The sequence below is a fragment of the Melitaea cinxia genome, chromosome 11 (assembly GCF_905220565.1).
Source record: "Melitaea cinxia chromosome 11, ilMelCinx1.1, whole genome shotgun sequence".
Lineage (NCBI taxonomy): Eukaryota > Metazoa > Arthropoda > Insecta > Lepidoptera > Nymphalidae > Melitaea > Melitaea cinxia.
The window spans coordinates 1,862,519-1,885,584 of record NC_059404.1 but is presented as its reverse complement, the minus strand read 5'-3'; the positions used below and the strand labels follow the sequence as shown (position 1 = coordinate 1,885,584).

The following is a 23,066-nucleotide window of genomic DNA, read 5'->3' as shown; positions in this document are numbered from 1 at the left end:
ATTTAATAAGCCAGATAACTTTTCGGAGCAAAAAAAAAATTCGCTTTACACGAAGCATTCCATACCAAAAAACGTAAGCCGAATTCACTACTTCGCTTATCTAACATTAAAACTGACTAGACGTAAAAAATTACGACATAACAAACTATGCCATCATTTTTACTCCGAAGCGGCGTGATTGCATTTACAACTACAATATTATGAATAATTATGAAAAAAAATATACAAATATGAGTATGGTAACCTTAAACAGGTTATAGAGAAGTATTTACAATGATGTAATCCAATGATAAAATACCACAATGAATAGTATAGAAGAAAAGCTCATGTTTTCATGCCATAAATTCTATGGTATTTTCTTCGTTTCTTTCTTTTTGTGAGAAAACGGAGCGGTATTGATTCTAGAACAGTATTTTATCTGGATATAAAACATAATAGTGAATAAATCAGTTCGTATATAAAATTGTGACGTTTAATTACCGTGAATTACTTATAACTACGCTTTTCATATTGTTAATTCTATATTTTCGTCCCCAGAGTAAATAAATGCAACAGATATACATATTAAAAATTAAAGTAGAACAAAAATATCGTCTCAAAACGAAATCATTTTTTTTTAAACAAAACAATTACGCAGACAACAATCACTTAGAATAATTTAAAATGTGATATAATTTTTATAATTGAATTATATAAATCGTAGTAAATCAACTCATTATCAAAGATTTTCTAATATTCTCTGTTGATTATTGCTGTAATCAATATAGTTTGGTTTTAGACAAACCGACACCCATCTACAATACACTTTATAATACGTTTGTCGTATTTCCAAAGTTAAAAAAAGCAAGTTTGAACCCAAAATTAAATTCGGGACGGTTAGAGTTCAATCGGATGTTCCGATCACGACGCGATCTGGCCGCCTCCCTTGCGTAAAAACGGTCTCGTAATCGCCGGTTTTTTATTGACATTAGTTTGGCTCGAGGTTTTACTCGGCGTCGACTTCGGCCTCAAGCTCGGAATCTGCGACACTCGGATACCGATGGCGGACTTCTGTTTCGTGGCTGTAGAAACCTGATTCTGTTTCGGTTGACCTTCGAAAGTAGAGCTCCTTATTAGCTTCGGTGTTTCAGTCTTGTCGCTCTCGATAAACACTTTCTTATCACTCTTCGCCGGTAATTTCTTGGCCTGCTCGACTTTCTTCCAAAGATTTGCTATTTTACTTTCCACATCTTTAGTTTTCGATGATGAGATTGAATTAACACTAGACGTGCTCCCTTGCCGTGAGCCGCGGGCTAACACTATTGTTTTCCCGCTATCATTGCTTTGGAGACTGTGGTTCGACGGTGAATTCTTCATAGCCGGCTCTGAACTACGCTTTGCAGATGTACTTTGCTTCGGTTGTTGTTTAGTAGTTTTAGTCACAGTGGGCCGGGCGCGGTTGAACTGTGGGAGCCGCGACGGGGAAGTATTAGCAGTTTGTTTTGTTGGTGAAGTAGCTGTTCCCGCATGCGAACCAGTCGCTTTCTTATCAGGAACAGGCAAATCCTTTGCCGGGACTGAACTTTCCTCTTTCGTGAACGTTCCTTGCCTTACTAGAGGTAAAGGCTTACTTGCAACCGGAGGAATAGTCATGGGTTTTTGAGCTATTTTTGACGGCGATCTATTTGGTACAGCTTTCTTAGGCGAAGTTGTAATCGATTTAGTTGTAAATGGTCTACTGGGCGTTTTGGCACTAGTTTGAGCTTTCACGGTGCTTGCTGGAGCTTTTGCCGTGGGAGTGACTTTCGGGGATGTCTTAACTGGGGGCGTAACAGATTTTTTCGGACTTGGAGCGTTTCGTCGGTATGGCGATACGTACATAGCCTTTTTCCTTCCTCGCACAGCTTTTGGAGCTTCATGTTCTCTTTCCCCAGATTCATTGGAGTCCAAGCTCCCATCTCTTTTCTCAGGTTTGATTATTTTTGGCTTAGGTCTCGTCGATGTTGTTTCCGTATCGGATTCTGAATGTACTGAATTACTGTCACCCTCGTAGCTGGCGAAGTCGCTACTGCTTGGATTTTGATTTTTGTCACTTTGCAAAGTGCGTCTATAGGACGCCGTCATTTCTATATTTTTTAGGTTATTGACTACACACATGTCGACCGCCGCAGGGCTTTCGATGACTGGTAAATAATTCCTAAAACTTTGTTTATATGTTTTTAACTGTGTCGAATTCAGTTCAAAGTCGTCCTCATTGTTTCCGCTGTCTGCGTCTCTGAAGACGTCATCGCTTTGTCTATCATCGAGTAGCTGTTGATGGTTTAATTCATTAGAAGAGAGACTGTCATAACCAGTTGTAGTTTCGACATTTTCGAAATTCGCGTCTTTCGTTACAAAAGTAGGCGATGGAGGAATATCCTCACTCAACGTTCTAGTTCTAAATCTTTCGGCGTCCTCTATTCGTCTCTGCTTTATAGATTTTTTTGCGGCTAATCGTTGTTTCAAACTTTCAATTTGTGGGTTAGGTTGATCGTTTGGTTGCGGTGTTTCTTGTGATGAGGAGAGAATGTTGTGAATGTCGACTGTTTGAGTTTGGTACCGAGCTCGGTCCTCTTGTCTCCTCTGTTTTGCACTGACTCGCTTCCTGGACTTAGGTTCAGACGTTGCTGTGACGTAATCGTCTGATCTATCGCTCTCAGATTTCGTCCAAGTTACGAATTCTTCGGACTCTACTTTTAGAACTACATCATCTTCAGACGCAGTGTCTGTAATGGTGTACGTTTGGTAGCGATACTTGGCCGCGTTCCGTTTTTCTTTTGGTGTCAAGTAGTCGCGCTGTCTTTTGGGTGTCGATTCAACGCTACTAATATCTGAAGGTAAGGGTGTACAGTTTTCAGATCCGGACGGTAGGTCTGTTATTACATTCAGAGTGTTTGAGACACAATCGTCGTACACTTCTTGTGCGGTCGTAGGTTCGACCTCTAACGTCGATTCTGCCATTTCATCGAACAATGACGGAGGATTAACTTTGTCTAAATCGTGGAAGACGTGAGTGAAGGTGGTACAAAGCGGGAAATCTTGTACTGGTTGCTTAAAATCGAATACTATTGGCGTTTTATTATCTCTCGTCTCGGCAACTTCAGACACAATACTCGATACAGATATCATGCTGCCGTCCATATCGAGATGTTCCATCTCCGAAGGGGGCTTTACGTTATCTAAGAAACTTAGCGGTATGCTGTCCAGGTGTTCGGAGCTCCCTTGATGAGCCGAGTTGCTGAGCGCTCTTTTAACCATCAATGCAACCGGTAACGACTTCTTCCTACTCCTTTGAGACTTCTTTGACGTTTGAACGGATGTGTCGTCGAGGTGTCCCGAAGCGCTTAGTGAAAGCAAGCTACCTAAGTTGGAAGGCGGTTTAACGTTATCTAAGTCTATAGACGTAAGGGAAGTCATGCTGTTTTCTAAAGCGTATTGTGAGTTTTTCAACTGAGCGGCCAATCGCGCCGCCTCCTGTTCGATGGCGGTCGACACGATCGAATCGAATTTCGGTTCACCGTCGTCCACCAACGAGGTGAAACTCGGTTCAGGAATATTTTCTAGTAAAATTCTATCATCTAGTTTACAGTCGTCGCCGACTCCTAGGTCTCGGTCAAGTTTGTCCGTTAGATCTGGCCTCGAAAAGACGGGTACCTGGTGCCTCTCGAGCAGGTCGGGTAGCGCGGCGTCCCCCAGCTCGCTACGTAGCGAAGAGGCCAGGTGTACGGAGCCACTGATGGTGGGGAACGTGACGTCATCGGGGCACGTGTTTTCGTTCCAGGTGTCGCTGCGTTTCGACACATCGTCGGGCAGCCCGTCGCTGCACTTGATGTCGGGCCACTCGGGGCGAGGCCTGGCCTTCCGAGTGAGCGTGGCGGCGTCGCAGGCCGGCGGCCGCTCGTCGTCGCTCCAGGAGCCGTCGGGCACGTCCGCGTACGACTCGTTGGATCGGTTGAGCTCGTCCCTCTCGGACTCCAGGGTGGTGTTGCCGGACTTGGGCGCGAGGCACTCGTTGGAGTGCTCCATCTCGTTGCAGTCCGAGTCTAGCGTCGTGTTCCCGGAGTCGACCGTGGCCAGCTCGTTGGAGCGGTCGAGCGGGCCCTCTATGTCGATAGTGATGTCCGCGGTAGTGAGAGGGTTATCGATAGTGTCGATAGCGGAGTCGTCAGAGCCAGTGCTGTCTCGCGCGGTGCCGGCGCGCGCGCCTGCGGCCGCGAGTACCGCAGACGGCGCTGGAACGTTTTTTGACTGGCCGGCCTCCCCTCCCTTGGTCTCTCCTTTCGCCTCCGTTTTAATCCCCCCCGCCCCCCTCGCTATCACCTCCTCCAGTATGGCTCTGTCCCTGGAGTACTCCTCGCCGACCATCTTGTCGAGCGCTCCTTGATGCGGCTTCGTGTCCTTGCGTCTTCTCCGATGCGAGTCCCTGACTTCGAGGCGGTCGTCGCTGCGGACTCTCAGTTTACTTTCTTCCCGTTTCTTCGGTTGCGGTTTCGACATGCCCATGCGGACGGAACGCTCGAATACCTCTTTATCGGTGGATCCGAAAGAGTCGTTGCTCAGGGAACTCAGGGAGTTGCTTCTGTCCAGCCGTCGATGATCTTCGATTCTTGCCGGCAAGCTCGGGGGCCCGTCGTCGTAAAGCCGCGAGTGGCCTCTGAGCCTAGAGTTGTGGCTCCCGGAAGTCTCGCCGTGGTACGAATATGGAGATCTAGTTATGTTCATGTTTGCGAAGTCTTGTTCTAATTTTTTAATTTTAATCGGCGACTTGATGTTGTAAGCGCCCGACGCGAGATTCCTTTCGAACTCCGGGTCTTTGACTTTAATTCCGCGGTGCGATATTTTGTCGCTTCTGTCCAGTGACTTGTGATGTCTGTTGTGTTTGTTCGCTTCCGGTTTTCTTTCAACGGAGTGTGCCTTGATTTTGTCGCTGTCTAGAGCGTACTGCGCTCGAGGGTTGACGCTGGACAGTCCCGCTTTCACGGTTTCCTCGAATATCTCTCTGTCCGTGGAGCCGAAGGAATCCAAGCTGAGCGAGCTGAGTGAGTCGTTCCGCGCTAAGTTCTGAGTGGCGGGTAGTTTCGGCTTGTCGCGCTGCGTCTTTTCCAGTTGACGACTTTCGTGTCTGCGGCCCGTAACACCTGTAAAATTATCACATATCTCTTTATATATATATCAAATCTAAGTTTCTATTTCAGCTTTATGTTGGTTCACTTCGAATCCAGTTCACGAAACATATTATACAGTTTTCTTTATACTATTATAATAAGGTAAATCAATTTTTGTACTTATGCAGCAGAACTGAGTTTTTTGTTAAGCATGCTTATCTCGGTCCTGACAGAACCGATTTGAAAACTTACTTCTGCGTTGATAATCCAATTTTTTTATCAAACTAAATTATAAAAAAAAAAAAACACATCGTCCTCAGACTCACTAGAAAGACATTAACGTGGGGTGTATACCAAGACGAGTTGTGCATTTATTGTTAGATTAAGTTCCAAGTTCTTTCTTGCAATTAACTGGTAAACAACATTATAAAATTCAAAAAAGTTATTTCATTATAAACAATATGATGGTAAACAACAAAAATAAGAAAATAAAGTGTTAAAGCGTGTGCAAGGGCAGATATAACAAAGTGAGTATACCTTCGGCAAGGTGCAGGTCCGCTAGGGGCGGCGGGCGCGGCGGCGCGGCGCGGTGGCGCTCCTTGGGCGGCAGCGGGGGCGGGCTGCTGGGGGGAGGGGGGGGGGGGAGTACACGTTATAGCGGCTACTTCTCATTATTGGTTCTTTATTTATTTATCCATATTAATACGTGAGGAAAAACTTTGTACCCCTTTTTACGAAAATTGCGCGGACAAAGGGGTATGAAATTTCGTACACTTATAGTTTATATAGAGGAGTGCAGAATGCAGAAGAATATATTATTTAATTGTGTATAAAAATACATTAAATTAATAAAAAAAAAACACAATACCAGGTATTTGATACACACACGCATATACTCTTTTGTTTAATGTTCAGACTTGTAATTTTAATTAATTATGGTCGAATTTCGATCACTGTGCGACCATTAGTACTCTTTATTGCACATCGAAATAAATGTAGGTACGTAGCAAATAAAAGGAAAGGCTCATACGAGATAAGCCTATCACTAAAATATATATAAATTCCAATCGACCCTACTTAGAGGTATATTGACATACATACATACATACGAAATATTTACATGTTAAAATATTATATTCATAAAATATATATATCTAAACTGTATAGAGACAACTAAATAATTATATACTAAAGACGACTAAGACGTTGTCTACAAAAACTAAATACGTGAACAATACCCACATTATTATGTATTATGGATCTAATAATTATAAATAACTAGCTGACCCGGCGAACTTCGTATCGCCTAACAGTCGATTCTTTAATTTTATTATTTTTTTTTTTTTTTTTTAGAATTTTTCCCTCCGTAAGAACCATCCTCGTACTTCAAGGAATATTTAAAAAAAAAGAATTAGCGAAATCGGTCCAACCGTTCTCGAGTTTTGCGCTTAGCAACACATTCAGCGACTCATTTTTATATTATAGATTTCGTCTTACCAATCACGAACAGTCCTGCCGAACTCGCGCGACATCATGACGGTTTCAGTTGAAGAACGCAAGTGCGGTGGCAGTGAACGCTGCGAACGAACAATTATTAAAGGTATATTTTTAATTGCACATCAAAAAAACCTGTCACCCATCAATCAATATATTATGTCGATCAAATAATTCATTTTTACATTAAATTTATAATTTCAATAGCGATTTATAAATAATAACTAGGGCGGAAAAAAAAAACACAAAACACAATACAATCAAAGTAGCCATAATAATTGTAGAATTTTATCCAAAATCATTATAAAGAATATAAAACAATTACAGAACGTATTTACGTTCAAAGTATTCATTAAATCTTTTAATACGTCAATATTGACTGTTGGCTATGTCTATGTTAATACGAGTAATAAGTATACATTATCTTATTGTTAGTGATTTAGTCTTCAACTGTCAAAGTATTATTAACACGTATATAACTACAAAAGTGTTACAACAGTTTTACAAAAGTTTGTTCACTCGGGCGCCGAACTGTGAGTCGCCGGATTTTATTTTATATAAATAGGTCGGCAAACAAGCATACCGCTCACTCATGGTAAGCGACTACCGTAGCTTAGAGATGCCTACAACACCAGAAGCATCGCAAATGCGTTGCCGACCCTATTCCCAATTCCCCCAGGAGCTCTGGATACCTTACTCACCAACATAAACACGACACTCCTTGAAAACAGTATTATTTAGCTGTGATCTTCTGTAAAGTCGAGGTACTACCTCAGTCAGGCTGCTCCATATTTTGAGCAGGAAATTTCCTGCTGTGCCACACTTCAGTTAATTGTAACGATCTTACTAATAAACTGACATGTCAACCAAATAGCGTTTCATTGCAATACTCATCACAGACAGACAGACAGATCGGACATACTGGTAAGTACAGTACTGTGGTGACTCCGACGTAATTTGAACACGCAACCTTTCTAATCTGGAGTCAAACGCAACTTTCAAGATCCTCACCGATACTGTCTGACTAACTGTGCCCGCGACTTCGTCCGCGTGAAATTAAGCAAAAAAGTTATTTTTCAGTTTGCAGTGATAAAATGAACAAATTTCTAAAATAAAAGTAGCCTAAGTTACTCCTTACTACATCAGCTAGCTGCCAGTGAAATTCCTGTCAAAAATCGGTCCAGCCGTTTCCGCGACTAGCCGGAACAAACAAACCGACAGACGCAAAAATTGTGAAAAATGTTATTTTGGTATGTGTACCGTGTATACATACATCCATATATATGCATTTAGTAAAAAGCGGTTATTTTAAAATTACAAACAGATACTCCAATTTTATTTATTTGTATAGATGTCTATTATTTTTTCTTGTAATTATATGTATACTTACATAGAGGTCGTCTCTCAGTGGATAATGGTTTACCGAAGACACATCCGATGGCGGACCTTTGTTCTTTACGACCTGTTCATAAAACATTTTGATTATAATTTTATAACAAATAACGTCATTTATACATACGTCAGAAAAAATGTTTATAATAAATTTATTCCTTCTATATATAAAATAATCTATGTTCATTTTCCAAAGCTTAGTTCCAGTTATTCATTGAACGATTCATTTTTCTAATGTACGTTTCAATTTCTAACAAATGTTCAAAACGAATCATTTTCGAAGTAAAACTTCTTTACGTACGCTTGACTTGGGGAGTAAGCTGGTGAATGCGACACGAGAGCGTTACAAAAAATGTGATATTTTGTGACGGAGTAAGAGTGAGAGGTGTGAGCGCACATTTTCTTTCTCTCTCTCATAGCCTAACAACTAAGAAGTAAACATTGAAGGTACCTGCGCGATGCCCTTTTCAATACACTCGTTGAGCAAGTCTTGGTCGCTGGCGTCGCTGTCTGACGAATGCGTTCCTGTAAGGATACGAGTAATTTGTTATAACAGTTATTCTGGTCAATCCACCATGGCCGTATTGATACATACACTGACGTAATATTATTGACTTAATTTCAGAATTTATTATAATTATTATTAAAAAACGCTACTGCAATCTACGTATCACAAACCGGCGGAGACTAGATGAGTACATTATTTTAATTGATTTTTTTCTAGCCACTACGATAAAATCTATATTTTTTTAAAGTGTAAGTTACCTTGATTGGTCTCAACTGTTGTGTTCATTCTTCTGTTTTCTGCGTGTTCGTCGTCTGGTCGCCTGAAAAGAAAATAATTTATATACAAATAATGGTTTAATGTTTTAATTATCAGACCTCTCATTTATTTTTAACTTTGAGACAACCACCCATCCGTACAAGTATTAATCAAGACAGCTTTAATAAAGTTCAAATGAAAGTTTCGCCTACTTTCATGTTGTATCTAAATATCTCACTGCTGGATGAAGGTTTCATACTCCTCTGTTGCAGATAAGTAAAAAAAAAAAATATTTTTTGTATTAAAAAAAAAAAAAAATTTTGGATCATACAAACATATTTACAGTATTGGAATTAATTTAATTCTTTTTAAACGAAGTTTCATACAATGTAAATACCAAAAAGATAATTAAAAGTATCTTAAAAAATAGACAAACATTATTGAACAAATATTTTTGAAGTGAAACTTGTTTAGGCGCATGAGCATTAAAATTTTACGGTTGAAATGGCAAAGTTTTGATGAAACGGCAACGTTTCTGTCGATAGAGCTGGAACAGAAATCTAAAGCTTTCATCATCATCACTTCAGCCTAGCGCAGTCCACTGCTGGACATAGGACATGGGCTAAAGCTATAGATTTGTATAAATATAAACGAGACTTAAAAATTAGTTTGCCAAAGAAGTTTCACTTCTGACATTTGTACTCTGATGCACGCACTTTTTTGCTATCCTAGATGGAATTGTGAAAAATTAAAATGACTTCCTGACTTTTATAATTTATCCCCTGATATATAAAACGAATTCTAAATTAAGAGCTATCATATCTGATACATACTCATTATCGACCATTTCAGAATGTCCGTGCACTTCATTCTCCGGCGGAGAGGTGTCGAGATCGGATACTGTTTCCTTGCCCGCGTCTTCCAGGAGCAAAGGCAGCTGAAAGTGAAATATAATAAAAAATATTACTTACTAATATTATACGTACGGGTATTAGAGACGAGGAGCTTATTATTACGCTTGGAAATGATTTTGTTTATTTAAATCATAAAAAGTAATCAGTGAGAAAAAAATTAATCAGACTTTTTTTTAGCATAGGAATTGTGTTTCAAAGGGTTAATTCGGATTTTTTTTTGTAGACTTCTAGGTCGGTAAACAAGGTTACGACCCACCTGATGATAAGCGATTACCGTAGCATATAGACGCCCGAAACATCGGAAGCATCGCAAGCGCATTGCCGACCCTTACCTTACTCACCATAGTAACACAAAACTGCTTGAAAGCAGTATTATTTAGCATTAGAAATTTTCTATAAGGTAGAGGTACTTCAGTCGGGCTGCTTCACATTGTGACGAGGATATTTCCTGCTGTGTCCTTCCTTGGTATTTTCATCCATCTATCCATCAGCCCTTAACGGTCCACTGCTGGACGTAGGCTTTTCCTATAGTTGGTCGCTCCGTCCGGTCTTGGTGTTTTCTTAGATCACAATTGATGTACAGGTAGTAGCCTCACCTTGGGCTCGTCGTAGATGGTGAGGCTGGACAGGCTGGTGTTGGCGGAGAACTGCGCCGGCGTGTTCTCCACCACGAACTGCGCCGGCCGCTCCTCGAACACTGATACGTCGCGCGCCTCCACTGGACACGCACGGGACAGTTACTACAGACCAGTTTCGACACGATGTATGTGTATTTATGGTTTTTCATTTAAGTATGAAGTGTAGTTTAGTGTAAAAATACCCTCTCTACATACTAATGCTCACACTATCTTACTATGTCAGTATACTTATTTTTCTAATAAGACTAGATCTATAGAAGTTAGAATTATTAAAGTCAATATTAAGTTGATACATAAAAATTCTGAAAAACCTTTTATGTATGTATGAGTGTATACAAATTAGTGTGCGCGTGCGTGCAAGTGCGTACGTGTACGTGAACGCATACGTGTATATGTGTGTCTGTGAGTCAACTGAATGTTTCCGGCATATTGACGTGGGCAGCGCATGTCTGTATATGTGTCCACATAGGTGTGCGTGAGACTGACCGGGCGGCGTGTGCGGCGCGGGCGGCGCGTGCGGCGGGCGCGCGTGGCGCGGCGACGGCGGCGCGCTGTGGCCGGGCGAGTCGGGGATCTCGCTGGGGGAGATGCAGCCCGACGTCAGCCGACTGCGGGCGGTGGACGGGACTATGAATTAGCTCGCATTCTTGATGGTGGAGTAACAATCCACTGTCGGGGATGCGCAAACGTAGGCTCGGCTAAACAATTCAGTCTGTAACAGCCTCGCTTCGGCCTGCAGTAACCCACTGCTATGAATAGGCCTCTTTCCCCATGTAGGAGAAGGATCCGAGCTTAAATAACGTAATAACGTAGCAGGCCTGTAGGAGCTTGATCCTCTCGCTGTTCCAGTGCGGGTTGACGGATGTATTCCCTACTATACGCAACTATCGTTACCAAGTGTCAATGATAACAACAGGGACCGATTGGTGGACGTGCGCTCCGAGGTACGGTGGGGAGATCAACAAGCTTTGATATAAATAAGAATAAATTTTATTTCAAAAATCTTTAAAATTATCAGACACCTTATATTTCTTTTACAAATAAAAAAAAAACAACAACCAAGTATTATAAATTCGCCTTCGCAGGAATACTCACATACTAACTCACTTACTCTTACCGACGTGAACGTTTTAAGTATCTCAGTGAGTCTCATGAGCGAAGCCTTCGCTCCGATGATAGTTTACTTCTTAAAATTCCTCCCCTCTCCACTACTTTCTATACTAAATCATTTACTGTCCAAGCTGCCTACCTTTGCCCATCAATCGGCTTTGGAACTCCCTACCTTTGCCCATCAGACGCGCTGAATCCCTTCCAATTTTTAAGAAGTCTGTGAAACACTATTTCCTTCAATTTTAATCCTTCTATCTAGTCACATATTATCTCCTGTCCTCACTGAATCTTATCACAATAATTCATTAACTTTATATACGTCTATGTATGTTTATTACAACTTTCCATTTATATATGCCATGTACGTACATATACTTAGATTTTTTATTTTTATTTTACATTATTTATTTGTCTAATTATATTGTATATGTTAAGGTAAAACTGTACCTAACCTAACCTAACCTAAACTGTCTACATATATACCATTTCCTCTGCCCAAAGGTTGCCTCGAAGAGATCGCTCATTAGCGATAAGGCCGCCTTTTGTACTTAATCTCCTGTTTTTATTTTTGTAATTTTACTCACTCTTGGTGTACAATAAAGAGCTTTTATTATTATTATTATAAACTAAAACCTGTGGGATATATCAATATAGTGTTTTATGATTTTGTCATCACATTTTTAGAATGTTTTAAGAATTTAGTATGACCCCATATTAGTTCCTCTCGTACACAAAATTTTATTCTGCTTTAATATTTACACTCAATCTTATGAAGCAAATTTAGCAATTGAATTTTAATATTTAAAAATTGAAAACAATATTTAAAAAAAAATGTTGATATTTTTGTTGACTATAATATATATATATATATATATACCTTTCATTAACATTATCTTAAACATTTTTTTAAGCTATATGTAACACCATAATGTAAAGAAGCAAACGAGTGAAGCATAGGACCCACCTAACTTCCGAAACAACAGAGGCTTGATCATCCAACTGCTCGCAGTCAGGCAGCGAGCCCAGCGAGCTCGAGCGAGAGAACATGAGCGGAGTGTCCTCTACGAAGCGAGGTGACGCTGGCGACTGGGGCGACAGAGCCTCCTGGGCAAACGTTACCGCCTTGGAACCTGAGAAGGAGGGAAAAGGGTCTTGATTAATTATTCACACGATTTTAGCAAGTGTTTTGGCATTAGGAAGCTTATTTATCTTCGTAGAATATAAATCGTATGCTATGAAATATCACGCTACAAAATGTATGGGTGGTATTGTTAACAATTAGTCTCACACTTCGCGAACTACAGGATCGAGGTTCAGGAGGAGGAAGCACGAGTAAGGTTTATATATTAGAACATTTGCTAGGAGCAGAAATCGAACTTGTAAGAGTTAGCGAAACAATTACATGACGTTAACCATTGTAGAATTGTTTGCAGGCGAAGGAAATAAAAACCGATTTCAATTATATCGACAAGTAATACAACGTAGGTAGGCGAAAAATTAGTCAAGTAAATACGCATTATCAAAGATTACTTCAAAACTTGTAAACAGATCTCGGTGAAATTTAAATGTGACCACATGATAAACATCGGCTTTCGATTAAATTAAAAATTATCAAATTCGGTACACCCAGTAAAAAGTTATGCGGATTTTCGAGTTTCCCTCGATTTCTCTGAGATCCCATCATCAGATCCTGGTTTACTTATCACGGTACTACACTAGGGATATCGCCTTTACAACAAAAAAAAAAAAAAAGAATTATCAAAATCGGTTCATAAAAGACGAAGTTGTCCCCGAACAAAATTGTGTCCTGTCGGGGTATATATATTCGACCGTATATTTTTGATTTGAAATTCTATCATCATCAAGATATCGTTATTGATAATTTAATGTTAAAGAATTTTTAATTTAAACTAATATTTGATATATATAAATAACCGTTGAGTGTGAAGCGTTTATTTATTATTAATATATTTAAATTAAATCAACGAGTTAAGACACGTACCTTCTTTATCCTTTCCAGAGCTGCTTGTGCTTTGTTCCTGCGGACTCGGCTCAACATTAATGGATGCTTGTGCGTTCTTTTTTGCCAAACTATCCTCTTCAGTGGGTTCCCCGAGACTACTCAGTGAACTAACTCTAGAGAAATAACCTGGCGTTCCTTCGTCGCAGTAGTTTACCGGTTTCTCTGGACTTATCATTCCCGAACTAAACTTAGTATCAAAAACACTCTGCTTTTCTACTACTGTATCAGGTACCGATATCATTGGTGGCGTTGGCACAGCGATGTCGTTGTCATGTCTTGGAGGATCTTCAATTGAGCAGGTGTCTTTTTCGTCCGAATGGGTCATCACTTCCGGATTTTCTTTCACATTAGAAGTTTTAGGCTTGCCGTCTTTACCAATTATACGAAGGTCCGACATAGACGTTGCTGTCGAAAATATTATAGGAGTCTCGTAAGGCGTGCCCTCCGTGGCGAAGTGTTTGATTGTGTCCTCGTGAACAGACGGCGCTGGGGGCTCGGATATGTCCGAACCGTTCTCAGACTGGTGTTCTGCATAACGTAATGAGTAATCGGTCGGTTGATCTAAATCAGTTTCTTGATAGTCACCGAAGGTGTTTGGACTTTCTTTTTTCGAATACTTTTTGTTTTCGGACTTCGGTTTCTCAACAGGTTCAGATTCGCTCTTAGTTTCTGAGTATTTTCTACTAAAGTCTATGGGTTGGTCGCAAGAATCTTGGTCGACGTCATAACCAGATTCTGTGTAATTTGTCCTCATATCTGTTGAGCTTCTTGGGGGTGGAATGGGTGGTTGACCTCCATACCTCAGGTAATTGGAGTCTTTCGTTAGGGATTTTGAAGACCTTAATGTGTCGCTACCGGTGTCCATCTTCATTAGATCTTTGTTTCGAGGAGTTGGTACTGGAACTTTCCCCGTGCGCATACCTCTTTCGAAAACTGAATCAGAATGAGTGCTGGTAACGGAATCTTTGCTTTCAGATCTGTTCACATTGTTGGAACTTCCTTCTGAGGAGCGTGATACAAGGGCACCTTTTAATAAAGTGTTACTGCAACTTAGATAGCTAGCTAAATGTGCACTATGACTGAGCGATATTTGTGACGTCAATGAGCCCATTAGAGGGGAACTGGATGTCATTCTGTGCCTCTCTAGATTCATAGCAATCTGTCTTTCGGTAGCTGTAAAGAGGTTCTTCTCTTCTCTGTTGCTGGTAGTCGGAGAAGTTGCCGGTTCAATGTTGTCACAAGTTTCCGCCAAGTTCTGGTCTAATTCTTGTTCTAGAGCTTTTTGTTTTCTCGCACCGAGAGTAGGTAATGCGGGCAAATTCATACTTCTAGCTGTTGTATCCAATGATATTATGTGTGTCTTACCAGGTTTAGAATTCAATAAATTTTTAAGAGCAGCGCTCGACCCCATTGCGATCATTTTGTGTTTAGAATGAATTAAGCTTCGGAGCATCGGAACAGCTCCTTGGTCCCACAGAAATTGTTGATCTTGAGGACATCTCGCTGACAGATTCCACAGAGTACCGCACGAGTTGCTCACCACTGTTAGACTTGGAGACTTGAGGTGCTGCAGTAAGACACTTAGACAATTTCTCTCTCGGAGAATTTGTCTGTAATCTTCGCGTACTGCGATGTGACTCGACACGTTTCGCATTATGCCACCCGCGTTCTCCACAATTGCCAATGTCTTTGTAGGGGAGTTATAGCTAAGCATATCTACGAGAAAACCCAAAGCTCCATCAACAGAGCACAGAGCAACTTTGTTCATGGAGCAATGAGCTGTAAGATTCCAAAGGGCTGAAAGAACAGACTTTAATGTTGCTTCTTTTTGGCATGTCATAGCCGCTTTTGTTAATCCCTTTACAGCACCAACTTCTCTTAAAACTTGTTTGCTACTTGTATCTGCCCTCCAAGACAGGTTCCTGAGGACAGCCGCTGTGACCTGAATCATAGATAATACAAGCACGTTAAGATGTAATTTCTACTGCTCAAACCCACCGTACAATTAAAATAGTTAAAAAAATATTATAATTTGATTTTTTCAATATTCTTACTCACCTGTCGCATATCGTCGTTAGGTGACTCCAGTTGTTCGACCAGCGCCAACATGAAGTCTTTGAAGGAACACAATAAGGATTTGTTGTTGCCATCTCCAAACGTCAAGTTTGTCAGCGTCATACCAGCGTACTTTCTCATTGTCAAGCACGTGTTATCATCAGTTCTACTTCCATGTGCTGCTTGGTCTCCACTCACCAACGCTGCTAGAGCTTGCAATCCACCTAATTGACAGACTACATGACGATGTTCTTCGTCAAACGACAATTTCATTAAAGCAGCCACACTTTGGCTGGGGTGTTTGGTAACATCGTCTTCTATTGCTTCTTTACCCTCTTTTCTAGCTTCTACCAAATCTTCTAATACATAACAATATTCTCTAACTTGTTCTAGCAGTCTCCATACCCTTGCCTCCCTTCTTCCAGCTTTATCATCTGTTTGTGTGTGGATTATATTACGGAGAGCCTTAGCAGCACGATCTCTAGTTTCTCTGGACACTTTTGAGTGGATTAATTGTACCAATAAAGGAATACACCCCGCCTGCCTCATTGCAATACAACTTTCAACAGATCTACTCATGTCGAGAAGAGGGCCGCTTAGATCGGCGTTATTTTCAGGCGATAGACTTAGCAATGAAATTAGCGAACACACACATTCCATTTTGTTTTCTAAGTTCGAAGACGGACGTGGACAATCTGATCCATTACTGGAGAAACTGCGTACACTTGCAGAATCATGACCTGTCCAAGCATCGCGTTCTCCGGGCCATGTCCCTCTAAATAGCTGTGAAGCTCTTTTGTCACGTTCACTTGATCTGGCTGCGTTTTCTAACCCATAATGCAAAGTGCTTCTGTAATTTGTTCTGTGCGGTCGGTCTTCTTGGGATGAACCATTGGAAGACTGCGGTTTTGCTGTTCTTTTCGGAAGAGCACCAGCTTTCTTTTGTGCTTGACTGTCATCACCGTCGACTTCGTCTTCGAGAAAATGTGGATTGGTTATATCATTTCGTTCATCATACTCATCTGGAGAGGGAGAGTGGTCCAGAAAATGTGGTTTGGGAATTCGACATTCGATGTTTGATTTTGACGGTAGATGGTAATCGTCGTCAAGGAAATGCGGTCGGCGTGGGAGCGACTCGGAATCGAGATTATCTAAATCAAGTGTTAGATCCCGGTTGCGCACTTTGTCTATCGGTTTCGGAGTGACGTGTTTTGAATATCGGGGTTTGGTATCTTTTGGGTTCGATAAGCGGCGCGCGTCCGGCAATATTGGAGAGGAAGTACTTATAGGTCGTCGAGGTTCACTGGAAGTCGAAGGAGTGTCTTCACTGGCGGAAGGTTCAGAGTCAGTCAATGGTGAATTTGAGGAGTCCATACTGCTCCAAGGATCTACCATAACTTCGTTCTCCAACTGGAACAAAAATACGTAAACTGTTAATTTAAAATATAAATATTAAATAAAACGAAATAACGGTAAATAATATATATTTGCGACACTGGAAACTCACGCGTATATGATTAATTGCCAGAAGCACTTGAAATAATAATATTCTTTGTAATACAACACAATGGAAATATTATCATTAATTACATATATTTTTAAATCAAATTAAAATATATATATATTAATGTTCAAATAAGCACAGAAATCATACGGAATTGGTGGAATACCGATATCAGTTTACATACTGAACTTTCGAGGAGGTGTTATGTTCACAATATGAGTCATTACTGCGATACCATAGAAAAACAAAAAGTTATAAAATAAAAAAAAAGCAAACAGATGGTTTGCTTTTAAGTTTAACAGGTTAATATTGGCACTTAAATGCGAATTAAAGTAATGATGACTGACGCTTTTGAGGAGACAAGAAAACTGTAATGTTCATATAACGATCAAGCTGGCGTCTTTAATGGAGAAAGTTGATTGTGGTTGCTATTAAGCATTTCTTTGTGTGTAATTTATTTTTTTAAATAATACTCTTCTACTTAGTGCATATAGTGGAACTTAACCTAGATCATGAACACTTAACATTAAGGTTTTTGCTTTGTCTATATAATTAAGTTTTAATTTAATTTTTAAATAGTACGCAAATAATTTTAACGCATTTATAAAATATATATCAAATAAGTACAAGGAAAATTATTCAATTGTGTGCTGATTATAGCATTAGTTATATTCTTCAGTGAGAGAATGGACAGTGGCTGACGAATGGACAATAAACGAGGCATGCTAATGTTCCATTTCCAACACAATGGCTCGGCACCGACAATTGGCGTTGGGAAACTGACTAATTGGATCCAAGTACGTATAAAAGTTATTTATTCTAAAATCTAACTCTGTTCGTAGTTTACAACATCAATCGATCATGATTAGACATATTTACCAGTACCTACACTCTATTTAACTTGCATATTAAAAATTTTGAAATACAGGATGAGATCGTACGGAAATGATTTATTTTTAATGATACGTTTACATGATCATGCCCCTGACGCTACGAACTTACCAAATCGCTATCATTAGACGTGGTTGCGTCATCCAAGGGGTTTCCATTCTCAACGTCCACACCGGAATCGTTTGGATCACCTCTTCGTCTAACTTCGTTCCTGACAAAGTTTCTCAAGGAATTGAAGTTGTAACGGAGGTCCGTCGCGAAGTCGTCGTACAGTTTGAACTGATTAGCATTGAACTCCGTGTCGTTGTCTAGGATGTCCCGACTGTCCATAACATCAGAACGATTCGTGTTCTTGTTTGTAAACATCACTTTGTAATAATCACGATTCATCGTTGTATTATTGTTAACGTTCTTCTAACTTTAGATAACGTTTCCGTTGCGTATTTTCATCGTTGTTTATTTTAATTGATTCGCCTGTACGATGTTAACGAGTTAGGAATAATTCGAACAGTTGCGTCGGAAGCCGGTATAACGTGAGTGATGCGTTGGGTACGGCCGTAGTAAACTTGGCACGGTTATCTAACGCGTATAAAATTAGTATGGTATCAAACTAAAGATAACGTCGTTTTAGTTTTGGATGACTAATATTTAAAATTTCTATTTATTTATTTTAAAACTTAATTTCATTATTTCATACTTTCTCTTCTCTTAGATATCGATGTACTTATATTATTTCAATTTATACTCACGTACAATTCATTTGATAAATGCATAATTATAATATTTATTGATAATACATACATAGTGACACTATATAATTTCAAAGTAAGAGACATTCCACTCGAAAATACTTAAATCTCTAAATAGGTCAAATTTAACAGAAACGATGTGGCATTGTACTTACTAAAATATTGAATCCACAAATAGTTGAGATATCCCAGAGTTATTTAGTATTTGAACCGGACTCAGCTATTATCGTAAAGAGATCATTACTCTCTGTCGGACAACAATAAACATTGAACTAACACTGTTTTAGACTAGCTCGGAATTAGGTCATATTTATCATAATATTTTGAAAGAGGAGTTTTTATGGCAGCTTTGGATTATTACGGACACTTAACTTTAAGAGTTATTTAAAATAAAATTATTATATTTGAAACTGTTAAGAAACTATAAGATTCTAATTCATGATCTAGCCACATAAATTATCATTTTACATCTTAAAAAATAAGAGAGCGCGCATATAAAAAAAACTACGGTTTATTTTAAACTAAAGTATCAAAAATCAAACTACATAAAATGGGACACATGCCAAGTCGTTATAAACGCGGTCTATACACATTTCTGAGAAGACTCTCGTGAGTCTTTTGTTTTAAAGTTTTGACAGGGGAGACGGTGAAATTCATGTTTACAAATTTTTATGAATGAGTTTCACGCGGTACTGAGTGTGATCTCATGCAAATTATTTGTACTAGCAAGTGATGCCGAGATAAAGACAATTTGAGTGAAATTTACTAAGTGAATATGTTTAAACATATTTCAACATTTAAGAATTTTACGGCCTCGATGATGACTCGGTTATCAAGATATTTATTTACACGGATTCGTATATATTTGTATTGTCATTCGAGCTGAAATATTTTCAATGTTAATGATAACAATTTCAGACGAATTTAAATCACCGTGACAATTCTGTTTGAGTTTTGATAGGTATTTAACTATTTATTTGATAGTTAATTTTGAAAAGTTAAAGTAATTTAAATTTTAGGAAAAATCAAAAAGATTTGTCGTCATCACCATCATCATCATCTTGATTGATGTAGTTTTAACAACACTAGATCGTAGTTTACTAAATGAATATTTCACTAAAATCATTAGTCTAAAAGCTTCATTATACTAAATGAATATTTCACTAAAATCATTAGTTAAAAGCTTCATTATACTGAAGTACACACACTAGGACACAATAGGAAATATCCTGCTCAAACTCTGGAGTAGCCCGACTGGGGAAGTATCTCGATCTTAGAATAGAAATAAAAACGAGTTTTTAACTAACATCTCAATAAGATAGACAGTGAAGCAAAATAGATAAATTATTAGGTGTAGGTATAAAGTTATAAGCCGTCCTATTTATTATATTTACTGAGCTGCCCGGCCTGTCGGATTTCTTTTAATACTACCTTCATAATTATGTTGTTTTGTTTTGATTAAGAACTGCATAGTGATTCTTGTGTTGCAAATGATTGTTGAACGACATATTCCTATGTAAACCTTATTTTTTTTTGTGAATGTGTAATTTGTAGTTATGTGTGGTAATAATAAATAAAAAAAATGTAAAAAAGCACGATAGTTAAAGTTTGTAGGTAAATTAAATTATACCTTTGATGATTGTACACAACCAAGGACTTCTCGAAAGTATTTTTTTTATATAGGTAATTATAAGAAACGTTCGATACAAGGAAGCCCATCCGCCAATTGTTTTAAAAATTCAACGCTTGCGTTCTCACAACAATTATTTTACCGAACCACATGCTCAACACGTTGCCGAGGACAGACAGAAATACATCGAAACGGCGTTTCTTTATACTCTATCAACCGTTTACGACGGACGCTAGTCAAGGTTTCGTCAATTTTATAGACGAAATTTATCCTTGATGGTGGAAATTACTACAGAATTCTATTAACTCAATAAAGTCAATGTTTTTTGATGTTTCTACCATATTAATTGATTTATTATAAGTCATATTATGGTGTTATTATGTTTGTAAATTTACTAAAAAAACTATAATAGACCTTTATCAGAATCACTTTCAGCTCTCATTGAATGACCCTCAGTAATATATTTGGAATCACAAAAAAGACCGCATAAAACAAATATATGGCTTATATTTTGTTTTGAGGGGAGATCGTGTTTTCGAACGCTAGCGCAACAGACAGTTCCAATAACCACTGCGTAAAACTGTTGTCCAATAGTTAAGGTAAAAATTTTCCAAAGTTCGAAGTTACAGAAAATATCTTGTTTTAATATAATTTAACAGCAAGTATTTATGTATCTATAAAAGTCGTATAAAGACTTCACGGTCGGTAGGTAACATTTCGCCGTCATCGCGAACTCGGTTGTTACGAGGCCCCTTGACCCGAATCCGACTTTCCACTATAATTCGATGACTCTAAGGCTTTCTTAGTTTTTTTTAAGTGCCTTCAGAGATCTGATGAAAAATAACCTTTATAGATTTAACACGTATTTTTTATATTTGAAAAGATGTAGCAATATAAAGAAAAAAGTTACCAATTAGTTGACCCGCGAAACTTGACCGATAATATTTTTTTTCGTTTTATCGATTTGGCGTTGAAAAATACAGACAACCCTAAATTTTCACCCTTCTACCACCAACCCCTATTTTTAAATAGCGTTTGCCGAGTCAGCTAGTAATATATAAAAATCAAAGTTGACTTGAAAATACTATCTAACATAGATCACTTTTACCGTGTGCTAAATATACATTATGATGCTCTACATTAAACATTAATATGCAACAAAACCGCACCTCTAAAACATTGTAAATATTATTACATCGAGCGAGGTCAGTGACCCGTCTTATGTAATAAGTAGCGAAACTAAAGGTCGTTGATTCTAGCGATTACATTCAATTAAGTTAAGTGCAGGCCAGCCACGGAGAAGCTATATCTATTTAACAAAAGTTAGTGCAGAAGATGCTTTAGTGTCAGTAACACAACAACTAACCGTACTCGCGACTTCGGTCGTAATAACACATGTTAACGATCGTACCTACTCGTAAAAGAACTAAGTTTGTCAAATTTCGGGATAAAACGTATTCCATATCCTAGTCCCGTATTAAGCACTCATATAATGCCAATTATCATGCAAATAGGTTCGATAGTATTGCTGTAATCTGTGGCCATGGTATAGACAATTACAAAAAAACATTTTGACTTCAGTATGGATTAATCTCATAACAAAAATTTCAAGTCTCTACAATGATCTGTTACAGTTCTATCATAAATATAGATTAGCGTAAACAACTACATAATAAAATAAATCTGACAATTGTGAGTCTGACTCCTACACGCGTTTAAGATAGAGCTAAATAATACTGAAGATGCGTTTTATCAAACTAGTGACAAAACGACCACAGAACAGGAAGTAAGAGTTATATTTAGAAGATTACATTTGAACCGACGCAAGAGCAACTTGCGAGGTATTTTTGGATACGCTACTGAGTAAAAAAAATATTGCTTGAAACTAATACATTTTATGAATCGTCCGTGCATAAAATATTATCATATTGTTTTTTATCACGCTGCTTATTAAAACGGCGATACTAAATGTTTAGACATTTTTAGCAGCAAGCAGTTTCTAATCGATTGAAAAAAAAAAACAATGTATCTGGCAATTCTATTTAATACTGTATCAGAAACAATTTTGCCACAGAATATGAAAATAGTGCTAAGGTTAAAGATATTATAGTATTGCACATGCGAAGGTCACTCGCTCAACAGATATTGAAACAATTAAGCATAAAAAATAAAAACGCAATGCATATGGAATCAAGTATTTTGTGCATTACAATATTCAAACAGATAAGTTATCTTGTCTACGCATAGACGGTTAGTAAATGTAGCACAAAGTACAAAATACGCAAACGTAGAAGGCACCAAGATGCTATCACAATAGTCAATCGGTAACATCGTAATGACTATATAATTTTGTTATTTTTTTTTTTCATTTGTCCAATATTAAAACGAAAATGATATTATAAAGAATGGATTGAATTATTGCAATACTAAAACCGCCAAAACTAGTAATTTTACGTTGATGGCTATTATAATGTCACTTATCGAATAGTAACAAAAATTACAGTACATACACATACAGTTACAGTAGACTTGAACATCAACTTGCCTTGGGACGAGTCGACAAAAAACAAACAAGTAATGTAATATAAATAATAATAATAATAATTAACTAACAAACAATAAACAAAGAACAAGCGTATTGTTATTAAACATATATTTGCGGATAAACGTTTAAACATGGCTACTCAGGAACGCACAGTCAGTGCATGGGTAAACGCGAACAAAAGTAAATTATTCCTCACAGAGCCATTAGACACATGAAAGCAAACCGAGCACCTACA

The 23,066-nt window shown here is 38.5% G+C and overlaps 1 protein-coding gene across 1 annotated transcript; it reads right to left on the bottom strand.

The window, feature by feature from the left end:
* Window positions 1-661: 661 nt before the first annotated feature.
* Window positions 662-18,297, bottom strand: LOC123657979. Its single transcript, XM_045593457.1, has 13 exons — window positions 18,019-18,297; window positions 15,516-16,922; window positions 13,437-15,399; window positions 12,399-12,564; window positions 10,540-10,932; window positions 10,283-10,418; window positions 9,606-9,709; window positions 8,775-8,836; window positions 8,461-8,534; window positions 8,008-8,079; window positions 6,621-6,700; window positions 5,661-5,746; window positions 662-5,156 (listed from the first exon to the last, which is right to left on the bottom strand). Exons 1-13 carry the CDS (start codon window positions 18,295-18,297, stop codon window positions 901-903), a joined length of 9,078 nt encoding a protein of 3,025 aa, XP_045449413.1. The 3' UTR covers window positions 662-900.
* Window positions 18,298-23,066: the final 4,769 nt, after the last annotated feature.